The sequence below is a fragment of the Podarcis vaucheri genome (genome assembly GCF_965113315.1).
Source record: "Podarcis vaucheri genome assembly, chromosome: 2".
In the NCBI taxonomy this organism is placed as follows: domain Eukaryota; kingdom Metazoa; phylum Chordata; class Lepidosauria; order Squamata; family Lacertidae; genus Podarcis; species Podarcis vaucheri.
The window spans coordinates 118,642,397-118,655,667 of NC_138760.1; the positions used below are offsets into that span (position 1 = coordinate 118,642,397).

The 13,271-nt window shown below is 45.5% G+C and overlaps 2 protein-coding genes across 2 annotated transcripts in view; one reads left to right on the forward strand and one right to left on the reverse strand.

Annotated features, from left to right (window-relative positions):
• The window catches only part of LOC309525096 (macrophage mannose receptor 1-like), a 139,242-nt gene that overhangs the window by 20,907 nt on the left and 105,064 nt on the right, over positions 1-13,271 (forward strand). The window lies entirely within an intron of this gene.
• On the reverse strand, positions 1,562-6,893 carry LOC309524877 (vomeronasal type-2 receptor 26-like). The gene is made up of 5 exons (XM_082210040.1): positions 6,477-6,893; positions 4,956-5,174; positions 3,236-3,466; positions 2,896-3,022; positions 1,562-2,582 (listed from the first exon to the last, which is right to left on the reverse strand). Exons 1-5 carry the CDS (start codon positions 6,636-6,638, stop codon positions 1,690-1,692), a joined length of 1,632 nt encoding a protein of 543 aa, XP_082066166.1. The 5' UTR covers positions 6,639-6,893; the 3' UTR covers positions 1,562-1,689.

Here is a 13,271-nt window from a genome sequence, read left to right on the forward strand (position 1 = left end):
TGTGTCCCCACAGAAAGAAAGCACTGGTATTACTCCAAAACAAAGTGGTGTTATGAGCCATCAAACCTCGGAAAAACATTTTTTTCCAGAAGGTTCCACAGTTTTTGCCACTATTGAACACTGGAGGGCTGTACTAAGAGCCACCCTCTCCCAATTTTAATTTGAGATAATAATATGTGCATGCACACATACAAATAAATATAAATGGAGTATAAATATATTATTATTATTGTGATTATTATGATTATTATTATTTGCCATCTCTTCTGCTGCCGTTTGATCGCAGTCTCCACGGAACGAATATTTCTGTTGGCTTACTTGGGAAAGCCCAGTGAACATGTAAACCCAGCAGCCCCTTCTTAGGTTGCCGTCTTTATATGCTTACTGACATGGGAGTTAATCCCTACTGAACTAAAGGCGGCTTACTCCCGAGTAGGAAAAACAGACTTGTGGGAGGCCCTGGCGCATCAAAAGTCAATGCCTGCTCAGCCCCTCAGTACTCACCAGGCCCTGAGGCCGCAGACTTTGGACGGTGCGAGCCCTCCTCCCCTCCTCAGCCCCCACCCCCGCACAAGCTACAGCCCTGCTGGGGTGATGGCGTGCGTGCCTAAAGAGAGGGCTCTGAATGCCCTTTCTGGTTCGCCACCACTGGTATAGGTCATTCATCAGGAAAGCAGAAACACTTGAGCTGATGGAGTGATCTCCTTAGTGCTGCTTTCATTTCCACCCTAAGATCAGATCCTTCAAAACCGTATGGGCATTAGTTGAATAAAACCCAATACTGTTTTTTTAATGGAATTTTTATTAAATTTTTGTAATATGCATTTCAATATATTCATTTAGACATCCTTAAATCAATGACTTCCCTTCTTTTTCTATGGTTCATTTTGCATATCATAAATCACTGCATACTTTACATGAGCTAAACAATTTCCTCTGAATTACACCCAACAAAAAGGATTTCATTCCCAGCTTCCAGAAATAAAACACAAAGAAGCCCAGAAACAGAACTATTTAATTTATAATGGGACCAATAAGAATGTGCAAATATTTCCTTCCAATAATCCACAAGACTGTTTGAAGAAGCTGAGTTCTACTTGATAGCTTCCTTCTTTGGTGGGGACCTCACTTTTTCCATTTTTGGGTAGCAAAACATGGACCGCAATAGTTGACACCTGGGAATTTTCCTCTGAATTATATCCAACAAAAAGGATTCTGTTTTTTTTGGAAAGGTACTTCTAAACATTTCCCCCCAATACATTATAAATCATTTCCCAACACTCTTTTGTACTTTGAGAAGTCTACAACATATTATAATACATACTCTAACCTCATTACATCTCCAGCAATTATCTGATTAGGACTTACACATTTTAGCAAGTCTACTCGGAGTTAAATACCATCGATAAATCATTTTCAGGTAGTTCTCCTTCAAGGAATAACATGGAAAACCCAGTAATGTTAACATGAATCTACTTAGATTCAGATTGCAAAAATTGGGATTGCAAATCTTTAAAGAAAAGGTCCTATGGCCATCCCACTTTCATTATGTCCAAAGACCAGTTTCTTTTCTGATTCACATGGAGGAAAGATGTTAGACTGGCATATTGGGAAAGGAACACTCAATTCACATTCATTGGTTTTATCATTGCAGTGGTATGCCAAAAAAAGACTAGATTTTTTTAAAAGTTACACCATTAGATGTTCCTTTTTATTCAGATCTGGCCTCAGGACGATAATGTAGCACTTGGGGATGAAGATGCAGCCCAGTAACCCCGAACTGGAGGCCAAGATAGAGAAGACCTGCACGGCTACCATATATTTCCCCTTGGTGCTCAGGTAGGCTGGCACAAAGGACACCCAAACACTGCAAAACACCAGCATGCTGAAGGTGATCAGCTGGGCTTCGTTGAAGGCCCCAGGCAGCTTCCTGGCTAGGAAAGCCACCGTGAAGCAGACGGCCGCCAGAAAGCCCATGTAGCCAAGGGCAGAAGAAAACATGGCAAGAGAGCCTTCGTTACATTGCAGAATGATCTGCCCAGGCTGGGAGTGCATGTCGGAGTCTGGGAAGGGGGGAGACATTCCCAGCCAGACCATGCAGATGCCCCCTTGGACACTGGAGAAAGACAAGACCAGGCAGTTGGCCAAGCTCTTGCCCAGCCATTTCCTCATCTGGCTCCCTGGCTTTGTGGCCATAAACGCCACCACCACCGTGATGGTCTTGGCCAACAGGGAAGACACGGCCACGGAGAAGATGATGCTGAAGGCAGTTTGTCGGAGAAGGCAGGTCCACCTCTGGGGCCGACCGGTGAATAAGAAGGAGGACAAGAAGGAGAGCAGGAGGGAGACGAGGAGCAAGTAGGTGAGGTCCCGGTTGTTGGCCTTGACTATTGGGGTGTCAAAGTATTTAATGAAGATTCCCAAAAGAAAACCAGCAGTCAGGGACAAAAGCAGGGCGAAAGAAGCTAGGAGGATCCCCAGAGGTTCTCCATAGGACAAGAAATGTATAATCTTGGGGATACACTGATCTCTGTGTAGATTGGAATTCTGATCATCTGGACATTTGTTGCAATGCTTTGCATCTGAAAAACACAAGAGTGACTTCAGTGTTGTCAATATAAATATTATACCCATGACATTCCATAGTCTATTGCATACCAACTATATTATTCTGTGATTCTTATCCGATTACTGTATTTTGGGTTGTGGGTTTGCCTTGAAGCAATCATGGGATATAGTAGGGGGTCAGAATAAAAGTATTAAGGGCCAACATATCCCATTGAGATCCTTTAATGAGGCAAGACCCCCCTCCATAGGTACCAATGCCTGGAATTTGAAAGTGATTTTGTACTATGAAAAGTCAACTCTTTTAAATATCCTTTCAGAGACATTTACCTTCCTGAATGGAGATTGTTCCTTCCATGCATTCAACACAAGCATAGCAGCAGATTGGTTCTCCCTCTTTAATGGCCTTGGCATATCCTGGACGACAGTTTTCGGTACACCTTGAAAGAGGCACATTCTAGCCAAAATGAGAAAAAGCATCAAGCAGAAGATGTTAGGACTTTGTGGATAGGAGGAGCCATAGAGTGCAGTTAGGACTGAATCATACAATGAGGTTAGAACTGCAGAATAAGCTATGCAGGTGTACGTTTGCTGCTGCCTGGCCAATAGCATAGTATTGCTTGGTCAGATATATCTAAGAGAATAAGATGTGATTAATTTTTTCACCCACCTGTTTGAACCACCTGGGCCACACAATGACATTCTGGTCAATGGCGAACTTGATAATCTCTGGAGATGCTGATCTCTCTACACTCCCAACTTTCAACCCAACAAGGGACTTATTGGGAAACGCCACCCAGTTGACAATGTCAAAGTCAGCTGCCAGCTCCCCATTCTCATCCCAATAAGCTCCATCCATGGAAAAGTTGTAAAGCTGGAGGTTTCTTAGGAAGGAGTGGAGCTAAAATGGTAATGGAAAACACACCCAGAATTAGCAAATGAGGAACAAAGTAGCGTACATGAGCCTTGCCCACTAAAAACTCTAGTCTCCCAAGGTGTGGTCCCAGAGACTCAGATGGGACTCTTAGTTGGGAAATAGCAGAGCTAGAGACATTAATATATTGCATGTTAAGATTAGAATCATGAATGAAAGCCAGTGTGGTTATAACATTGTAGTAGGATCAGGGTGTGTGGTCCCATTCTAGAATGGAAGAGCCATCCAAATCAGGGCACCAGGTGGCAACCTTTACAACACATTTACTCAATGCTGAGAAATGAACTTGTCTGTAACTGTAGCCCTTCAGACTTGGGAACAGGTAACATCTAGTCAGTGACCTGTCCCGTTTCACCACCTGAGGCAAAACAGGAAGGTGTCGTCCACCCCCACCTGACGCCTTGCTTGCCAGGGCTGCCTCAATTCCACCTTCATGGGCAGAGTAGCCCTGCATCTGCAGTTTGAAAGAGGAGGTGGTGCACATTTGGGGAAAGTGATTTGGGTGGAGACACTTGGGGGAAGAAGAGGGGAAGCTGGAGGGCTAAGAAGTGCCGAGTGCCTACAATAAAGGATTTCTCTTTTCACACACATGTTCCAGCATTGCTCTCCAATACTGTTATCAGGTGGGAGGAGTAGCATCATCATCATCATCATCAAAACAAGAGCACATCGGGCTTCACTGGAAAAGGGGACGGTGAGAAGACAGGCACCAAAATGCATGAGAAGGGAATTAAAAAGGGTCTTGCTGGATTAAGTACATGGTTGTAGACAGCTTCATGTCTGAAAAAGAGTTGGAAAGGAACGTGTGCTTCCCTCACTGTGCCTCTCTGGAAGCTGCAATTTAGCCTGTCCTGGAGTGGCTCCTCCTGTCTCTTTCCCCTTAGCCCCAAGCAGACACGTCACAGCAAAGTGGGATTGGGATGGGATGCCCTGGGTGCTGCCCCAGCCTTCGTTTTCCACCCCCTCCCTTGCTTGCCCCTCCTTGCAGCTTAAAAATAATCACTAATCAGATGCCCGAGGCAGTGATATCCTCAAACAATTTTGGGCTCAGTATTTCATGGTCTTAGGTGTCACACACAGGTGCGCCAAGGGAATATAAGAATCATTTCATTTCAAAGTGTAGTAAGCCACCCCGTGGTATTTGGTTGCCCTTACACCTCCTCATCTTCCCCTGCTGCTCTCTGGCCTCCTAGACTCTTGCCCAAATACAAGGTGTCACAGTAAGTAATGAAGTATCTCCTGTTAGGAGAAATGGAGATGGTGCCAGGAGCCTGGGCAGTGTCCAGTTAAATGTTCACGTACAAGTGTGAGGCATTGGGAACTTGACAAAATGGGTTTGCCTCATTTATGGGTTCAGAACATCCCCACCAACCCCACCATGAATATATCCTGAAATCAGAATTTAATTTCTGAATCACCGTTCAGAGTTGAGAATGTGCCAGAGAAAGTATCATACCTGCCATGGTTGTATTCTTTCAAGGTCCATCTTTCTGCTTCCCACCATGGCCATCTGGCTTGGTTTGGATGAGTATACAGCACTCAGGACACTTGCCATGGCCTGAATAGTGTTGTAAATACTGTAGCTGTCTTGAGACAACATTCTCTCAGTAAATTCTTGTGACAATGTCCCCAGTTCTCCTCTCTCTCTACATCTTTCCTGGACTCTTGCAGAATTCTTTGAAACAGAACACGTAAATATTATATCTGTAGGCTTGTGGGTTAAAACAGCATTTAGGTCCAATGTTTTATATTTTGTCCTCCTCTTTGTCTGGATTAAGAAGGACAAAGAAGCAGGGACAGAGTGGGGATCCCTGTCAGCTGCCAAACTCATACTGAGATCCTGCAAAGCTGTTGTGACCCAAACTTTTCCCACTGTTATTTTAAAGGTATTTTCAAAGTATGTCATATACGCAACTAGAATTATAGTGGATGGAACATCTGCATGGTAGACAACAACATTGATTTGTCTCTGAATGAGAAATAATAGCAGGTTCTTTGGATTAGAAATAACAATATCTGTGATACTTTCTGAGAAGGCCACACAAATATCATTCTTTGTGACTGCAGCTGTGAATGTCCTCATGAACTTTTCTCCCTTGTCACTGTCTGGTGCAATGAGACCGATCCACGTCCATTTGAAATGCAGGAGCAATTTGACCACAGCCAGGTGAGGAGGTTCCTGTTTTGGGACCATCCGATAGGAGAAAGGGAACTGAGATTTATCAGTTGATGCACGACTAGCAAAACCATAACTGACCTAGGGAAAAAAGAATTTGTGTTTCCCCCCCCCCCCCCCGTTTTCAGTAGCAAGTGCAAATATGTATTAACCTCAACTGATTAATAATGGGGAACATATTCACCATGATGATTGATTAGGTGTCTGGGAAGTTGAGAGCCCAAATTTATTTTTATTTAGTTAAAAGATTTATGATGGGGTTGTTTAATTTTGGATTTTGCAAAGTAGGCTGTATTTAATTTGAACGGTATTTGCTTTTTTTGAGAAGGAGATGTAGTGATTTTGTATACTTCTAGGGGTCAAAAAGTTAGTGAAAGAAAACTGTGAAATTAATAGTAACAAAGGCACAGATATCAAAACAGTCTCGGACACAAGCAAAGCAGTTATCAGGTTGTATTCAATAGAACAAAATGCAATACAAAAAAGGAAGAAAGAGCTGGAAAAAATATAGTTATAAATGAGCCTGGGGAAAATATTCGTGAGAGGAATTGAGGCAATTTATAGGAGGCAAAAGGCCAAACATATCATCAATGGCAGGGTGTCAGGAAACATCGAGATTTCAAAGGGTACAAGTCAGGGATGCCCTCTTTCCTCATTATTATTTATTATGGTATTGGAAATTTTAATGAGCAAACTTAGAAAAGATGAAAAAATAAAAGAGATTGACGCGAACGGTGGAGAGAAACTGCAGTACAGAAATAGGCTCAGCCCCCAATCCACCCACCTTTCCCCAGTTCATACCTGTGGGATTTTATAAATGCTCAGAATGGTTGATATGAGATTAGAAAGAGCAGAGTCACCTCCTTCTAGAACGGCCAGCTGTTTATTCTGTCTTTCACAGATGTAGTTTGGAACATTCTTCTGCCCACCGGACAGCAGGTCTAGCACAGCTTCATAAGTCATTATTGCATTAAAATAACTCTCATAGAGGTTGTAGCCCAGGGTGATGTTGGGCAGGAGCCTGGGATTCTCGCTGATCTCTTGAATGGCAAACAAGAAGGGCAGGATGTGCCAGTAACTTTGATCATATATCCTGCAGCAAAATAGATGTCATCAGATTTTCCATTGTGCAGTCAGTGAAAGAGTATTAAAGTTTGTGCATCTTTTCACATTAGAGCATGGATAACTACGAGAAATATTTGGATTTTACTGCGACAACTCTTGGAAGGCCAGCTCGGAGTTTATGTGTTTTCAGTTCATTTGGAAATGGTTGTTTGGCAACAGGATTTTTCTCCCCAAGAAAAGGGAACATCAGCCCTCAAAGGCCTGCACTGGCTGACAGTTAATTGTCAAGCCCAATTCCGTGTTTTGGGTTTGATATGCAAAGCCTTAGATGGCTTCAGAGCTGCTAATCTGAAAGAGCGCCTCTACCCATGTCATGCTGTTTATAATGTGAGCTCTGTTGGAGAGACACCTGCGGTTTAGTCATGCTGGCCACATGACCCAGAAAGCTGCCTGCCTGAAAGCGAGATGAGAGCCAAAGCCCCATAGTTGCCTTTGACTGGACTTAACCATCCAGGGGTCCTTTACCTTTACCTTTACACTACAGGCAGAGGGGGAAGCAGCGCCTGGTGTTTCATAGCTACGCAGCTGCATGAGAAATTTCTGTCTGTGCACAAATGTCCCTGTGCACCCAGGAATGATGGTACCCCTGAAGCCAATTGAGGACTTATTTGAGGTAAAATTTAGCAGGAAAAGAAACCAGAAAAAAGGGGAGAGCATGGAATCACAGTTGAAAGTAGCAGTAGTAAATCTTTCTCCACATGGTGACATACTTAAAATCAGTAGCAGATGAAGACTTGGAGAAATCATGCAGGGAGGTCACAACAGTGCCTGTAGCTAAGACACCAAGAATGAGGTGGTCTCCTGGCCTATAATAATTAAGTGTGCCTTTTCGATCATTTATCAAACCAAATTGGCATTTCCCCTTCAGCGTTCTACAGGACGAATGGGGCATCATTAGCAAAAGCATTAGGGAGATTATGATCATTTCACTGTTGTCTGCTGCTGCTGCTGCACTCCCTTCTGCCTGACCGCTCTCAGCTGCCGATCTGCTGCAGTGCTTTCTTGATCCAGATGGGAGTCCAGCTGTGGTTTCAGAAATAAAGGAGCTAATATTTAAAACTCACCTCCACCTAGTCCCTGCCCACCCTAAATTTCAGCCCAGGTTCTCAGTGGCCCCAGAGATATAAATGCACCAGCCTTTCCACATTGGGTAAACAAAATTTTTTTGTTTTGTTCTTGCTTCTGACTTCTTTGTTATGAGTTTCAGAAATAATGTTTAGAAAACTCCCCAGAGCTTTTCAGAAGGAAAAAATAAAAATTACAATAGTTTTGATAATTATCAGGTGCAGAGTACACAGCAAAGTCTTCATTCTCCCTGCTGCAGGTGTATAGCTGGGGAAAATATGTTTATGAGACTCTGCGGTGTGGCTTTGCGCACTGTCTACTGTCACAGCTCAAATCCCTGAGGTTGGAAGGGATGTTTGATCCTCCATTGCATTAGGAAGGATTCAGATTTACAAAACATGCACTCGTTCTTTCTAAACTTTATGAACTTAACAAGCTGTCTCGTAGGAAGTCAAAACAGCCCAAAGTTACCTAAAACTTTCTAGAATCCCAGATAGCCTTTTCCAACCCTGTTTCTTGAGATACTTTTGTACAAATCAGGTACCCCCATGGAAGTGCAATACTTAACTAATTGGGAACCGTTGCTTTAAGGGGTTACAAGACACTCACTGGTTTGTGCAGCTTCGATTTCCTGTTCCTGAAACTGAAGCTTGCCTAGAGAAGTGGCTGGGCATTGTTTTTACCATAACAGAGCTTCGGTCTTGGAATAAAAGGAGTGGTTAGAAATACAGTGGTACCTCAGGTTACATATGCTTCAGGTTACATGCGCTTCAGGTTACAGACTCCGCTAACCCAGAAATAGTGCTTCAGGTTAAGAACTTTGCTTCAGGATGAGAACAGAAATCGTGTTCCGGCGGCGCGGCGGCAGCGGGAGGCCCCATTGGCTAAAGTGGTGCTTCAGGTTAAGAACAGTTTCAGGTTAAGAACAGACCTCCAGAATGAATTAAGTTCTTAACCCAAGGTACCACTGTATTAGTTTCTAGGCCCAATTCAAAGTGCTGGTTTTGACCTATAAAGCCTCAAACAGCTCACGACTGCAATACCTCAAGGACTTCCTCTTTCCATATGAACCTACTCAGACCCTGAGATCATCTTCCGAGACCCTCCTTCATGTGCCTCCTCATTGAGAGGTCTGGAGGGTGGCAACACGAGAATGGGCCTTCTCTGCAGTGACTCCCTGTCTGTGGAATGCTCTCCCCAGGGAAGTTCACCTGGCGCCTTCATTATACACCTTCAGGCACCAGGCAAAAACATTCCTTTATAATCAGACCTTTGGTTGACCTGAACAACATCCCATACCCTTTTAAAATGTGGCTGGATTTTTCGGGGGGGGGGGTAATTACTGGTTTGTTGTTTTTGTTTTATATATTGCGATCTCTTTTGTGAACCGCCCTGAGACCTTTGGGTATAGGGAAGTATATAAATTCAACAAATAAAATAATAAATTGAAAGTACATTGGCTTCCCCCAAAGAATCCTGGGAACTGTAGTTTGCTACTCACAGAGCTACAATGCTCAGCATCCTTAACAAACTACGGCTCCCAGGATCCTTTGGGGAAAGCCATATGCTTTAAATGTGCTTTTAACCGATGGTGCTTTGTGTGTGATAAGCAGTTATAAAAGCTGTTGGGAAACTGTGTACATGCAACTACTCACACAGAGTCAATTAAGTTACAGATAGGTAGCTGTGTTGGTCTGCCATAGTCAAAATAAAAAATTCCTTCCAGTAGCACCTTAAAGACCAACTAAGTTAGTTCTTGGTATAACTTAGTTGGTCTTTAAGGTGCTACTGGAAGGAATTTTTGTTATTGGTTTCAGAACTCACAGGGTTAAGGAGTTCTGTGGTGACGTCTCTTACCTGAGGCGTGGTTAGAAACTCTTTGGGAGTGGTCTGACTCTGAGAGTTGCAGTCTGGTTTCGCTTTTAGCGAAGAGAGGGTGCAAGATGTGTGCTTTGTCACCCGGACAGATGTAAGATCTGGTTTACTTCAAGATTAAAGGCTAACAAGATAAGAAACGCCTGTGTGTTCTGGATTTATTACCCACTTGCTGCATTTGCTTCACCGCTGTGTTTACTCTGCTAACGGCAAGAGGCAGAGGCCGGAAGGACTTTTGTATCAGACGGACAGCCAGCAGAGCTGCGCAGGGAAACGTGCCAGGCTCCATGTTTGTTTTCCTTGGCACTCAAGGCACTATTGGCCTCTCCGTTTGCCAATAGGTTATGGGCAGTTTGCCAAAGCTTTGAAGCATTGCAGGAACGTCCCACATGTGTGGGGGAGCCAGCTGAAAGGTTGCTGGGGCCAGCCGGAGCAGCCGGAGCTGTCTTTGAGGCCGGAATTTAAGGCAAGCAGCTAGTTGAAAGACGCAAAGGTTTGCCTGTGCTGTGTTGCTGCGGAGTTCGAGAGCAGCAGGAAATCGTCTCTCCGGACGGGGTGCTGGATAAGCTGTGAGTAAGCTTGGGGACCCTTGGGAGAACGGAAGACAATGGCAGGCAGCCAGGTTTTGGAGGACATTCCGTCTGGAAAGCTCACTCTAAGAAGTTGGGCAAGGACGTGAAGTCAGCAAGGGCTGTCTGGGGATGTACTGCTGCGTTTGCTGTGAAGCTTCAGCAGGAGGCCAGAGCCCTGGGGAAGGAATACAAAAGCCTAGAGATGGCTGTAGCCCCTGTTCCTGATGTTTTAGCCTCAAGGAGCGCTGGTGAGCAGGTCGGGGAGGGGGAAGGATTCCAAAGGCAAGTTTAAGAAGCCTGCTGGAATGGGATGGCGGTTCAGAGGGGGCAAAGCTGGCAAGGAGTGCTTTTCCGGAAGAAGAAGGAGAAGGAGGCCAGCTGGGAGGAGCCCCGGGCAGTGTTTTTCCACCGGAGTTCAACATCTGCGTGGCAGTTGCCCCCACCGGAGCAGAGAGGCAAGACAGGATGTTGCCAAGTTTGCCAAGGTCAACCAGCTGAGTTCCCAGGGGAATCAGTCTGGAAGAGGAGGCCAGCGTGGGAACGCAAGGGAAGGACGTGGCTCGGACACTGGGGAGGGTTGTTTTCTTATCACTGCTTCTATGGCAACTGTGAAGAACAACTCCAGCCAGGACATGGTGATGCGCTGGGTTTTGGATACTACTGTCAGTCGTCACCTGATAAGTGAACCTGCTGGCGAAATGCGGAACTGCAGGGCTGTTTCAACTGGAATGACTGTTATGTTCACAGACGGAACACAAAAATCCGTCCGTGGTGTGGCTAACGTGTTTTTCTCTCCTTTACAGGAGGAGCTAGACGTCTACGTTGTGCCGGGACTGAATTGTTGTCTATTATCTGTATCAGCTCTAATGAAGCAGGGATACAATGTTTGTTTTGAAAATGACACCTGTTCCATTTTCAGAGGAGGGAGACAACTGGTCAACGTGCAGAGGGAGAACAATTCCTTTGTTCTGGAGTCACCTCTGGAGGGTGGTGGGAATGCTGGAAAAGCACAGGTGCAGTGTGCTAAGGTTCCCAGTCATGTGCAAAAGTTGCACAGGTGCACAAAAGGGTGCGAACTCCGGAAATGTGGGAGGAGGTCCCAAGGGTGCAGGGCATGCAAAGGTGCAAAGGTACTTGGTTTTCCCGGGTTTGGGAGGGTAGCCAAAGAGCCCTTTGAGCTTGTTCACACAGATCTGTCAGGACCCATGAGGTGTGAGAGTCTGGGTGGGGCCAGGTATGTGCTGTCGCTGACAGATGACCACAGCCAGGTTGGCTGGTGTTTCTCTCTCAAATCACAGGGGGAGGCGGCGCAACTGATCCAGGATTGGGTTGCAGAGGTGGAACGAAGTTTCTCCACCAGGGTGCAAGGGTTCAAGAGCGACCGAGGGTCACAGTTTACTGGGTCTGCTCTGGAGGACTTTTTCAAGGAAAAGGGAATACGTCACCAGGTGACGGGTGCAAAGTCTCCTCAAGGGGAGGAGAGGGAGGCAGAGGCTGATCCCGGTGATGGGGACCAGGTCCAGGATCAGGGTTCAGAACCCGGTGATGGGGACCAGGTCCAGGGTCAGGGGTCAGGGCAGGTTTGGACATCTACAAGGGTTGTGAAAGGACTGTCCAGGTGTGAGGCTTCATCTCCGGTAAGCGTAATGGAGAAAGCTCACGGACGGGTTGTCAAGTCAGAGGGGGAAAAGTCTGACGGAGAAGACACAACTGCTGGCCCAAGTGGGTCAGAGGGGTTTCAGGTCACGGGTGCGTGGGAAAGTGTCGCACAGTGTGATTCTGGGAATGTTGAAGGGGTTCAACAATTGCCTGGGATAAATGCCAGTGGGAGGCAAAAGGCAATGGGAGGTGAGTTGAACTCAAAGAGGTCTGTAAATAGGGGTTCACAGTTTCCCTCTGGGTTCGAGACGAGAGGGGGGTGTTACTGGTTTCAGAACTCACAGGGTTAAGGAGTTCTGTGGTGACGTCTCTTACCTGAGGCGTGGTTAGAAACTCTTTGGGAGTGGTCTGACTCTGAGAGTTGCAGTCTGGTTTCGCTTTTAGCGAAGAGAGGGTGCAAGATGTGTGCTTTGTCACCCGGACAGATGTAAGATCTGGTTTACTTCAAGATTAAAGGCTAACAAGATAAGAAACGCCTGTGTGTTCTGGATTTATTACCCACTTGCTGCATTTGCTTCACCGCTGTGTTTACTCTGCTAACGGCAAGAGGCAGAGGCCGGAAGGACTTTTGTATCAGACGGACAGCCAGCAGAGCTGCGCAGGGAAACGTGCCAGGCTCCATGTTTGTTTTCCTTGGCACTCAAGGCACTATTGGCCTCTCCGTTTGCCAATAATTTTTAGAGTCAATTAAGGTTTGGCAGACAGCCAGAAGGCAATCTGAAGGAGTAAGTCTGCCTGGTGATAACAGAGACATGGAGACCGCTCCTTGATTGGTCAAGCTCTCTCAAGGGAGTGGTAATTAATGGCCTACTAACTGGAATGTGTTAGGAGTTCATGAGGTTCAGAGTTCTGTGTCAGTGCGAGTCGTGTCAGAGAGAGCTAGCTAAAGATCCGTGTTCTGTTCCTGTAAATAGTCCACTGTATATAATAAACACCTAACTACAAGTTCCTGCTTCCTGCTTCCTCTATCCTGTCTGCAGCCAAGTTGCCAATTGTTTCTGTGGATTCTGCGTGTACTCTGCTAGGTCTGGCTAAGGTTGCGAAACACCAAATAGGTTTTTCCAATAGAAGCAGGTCCTCCTTTCCTTCTGCTCATCTCTTAACCTAGGTTACCCCACAAGGTTGTTGTGAATATATGCTGAGAGAACCACCACACAGATCCATTACAGGAGTAGATTTCGGAGGGTGGGGAGCTATGTGGAAATAAATGGTCAGCAGACATTTGAGCATGAAGGGCGACGGCGAAAGAAGTAAAAGAACCAACTAAGACCATTTGATCAAGTTAAAGGTAAGTTAAATT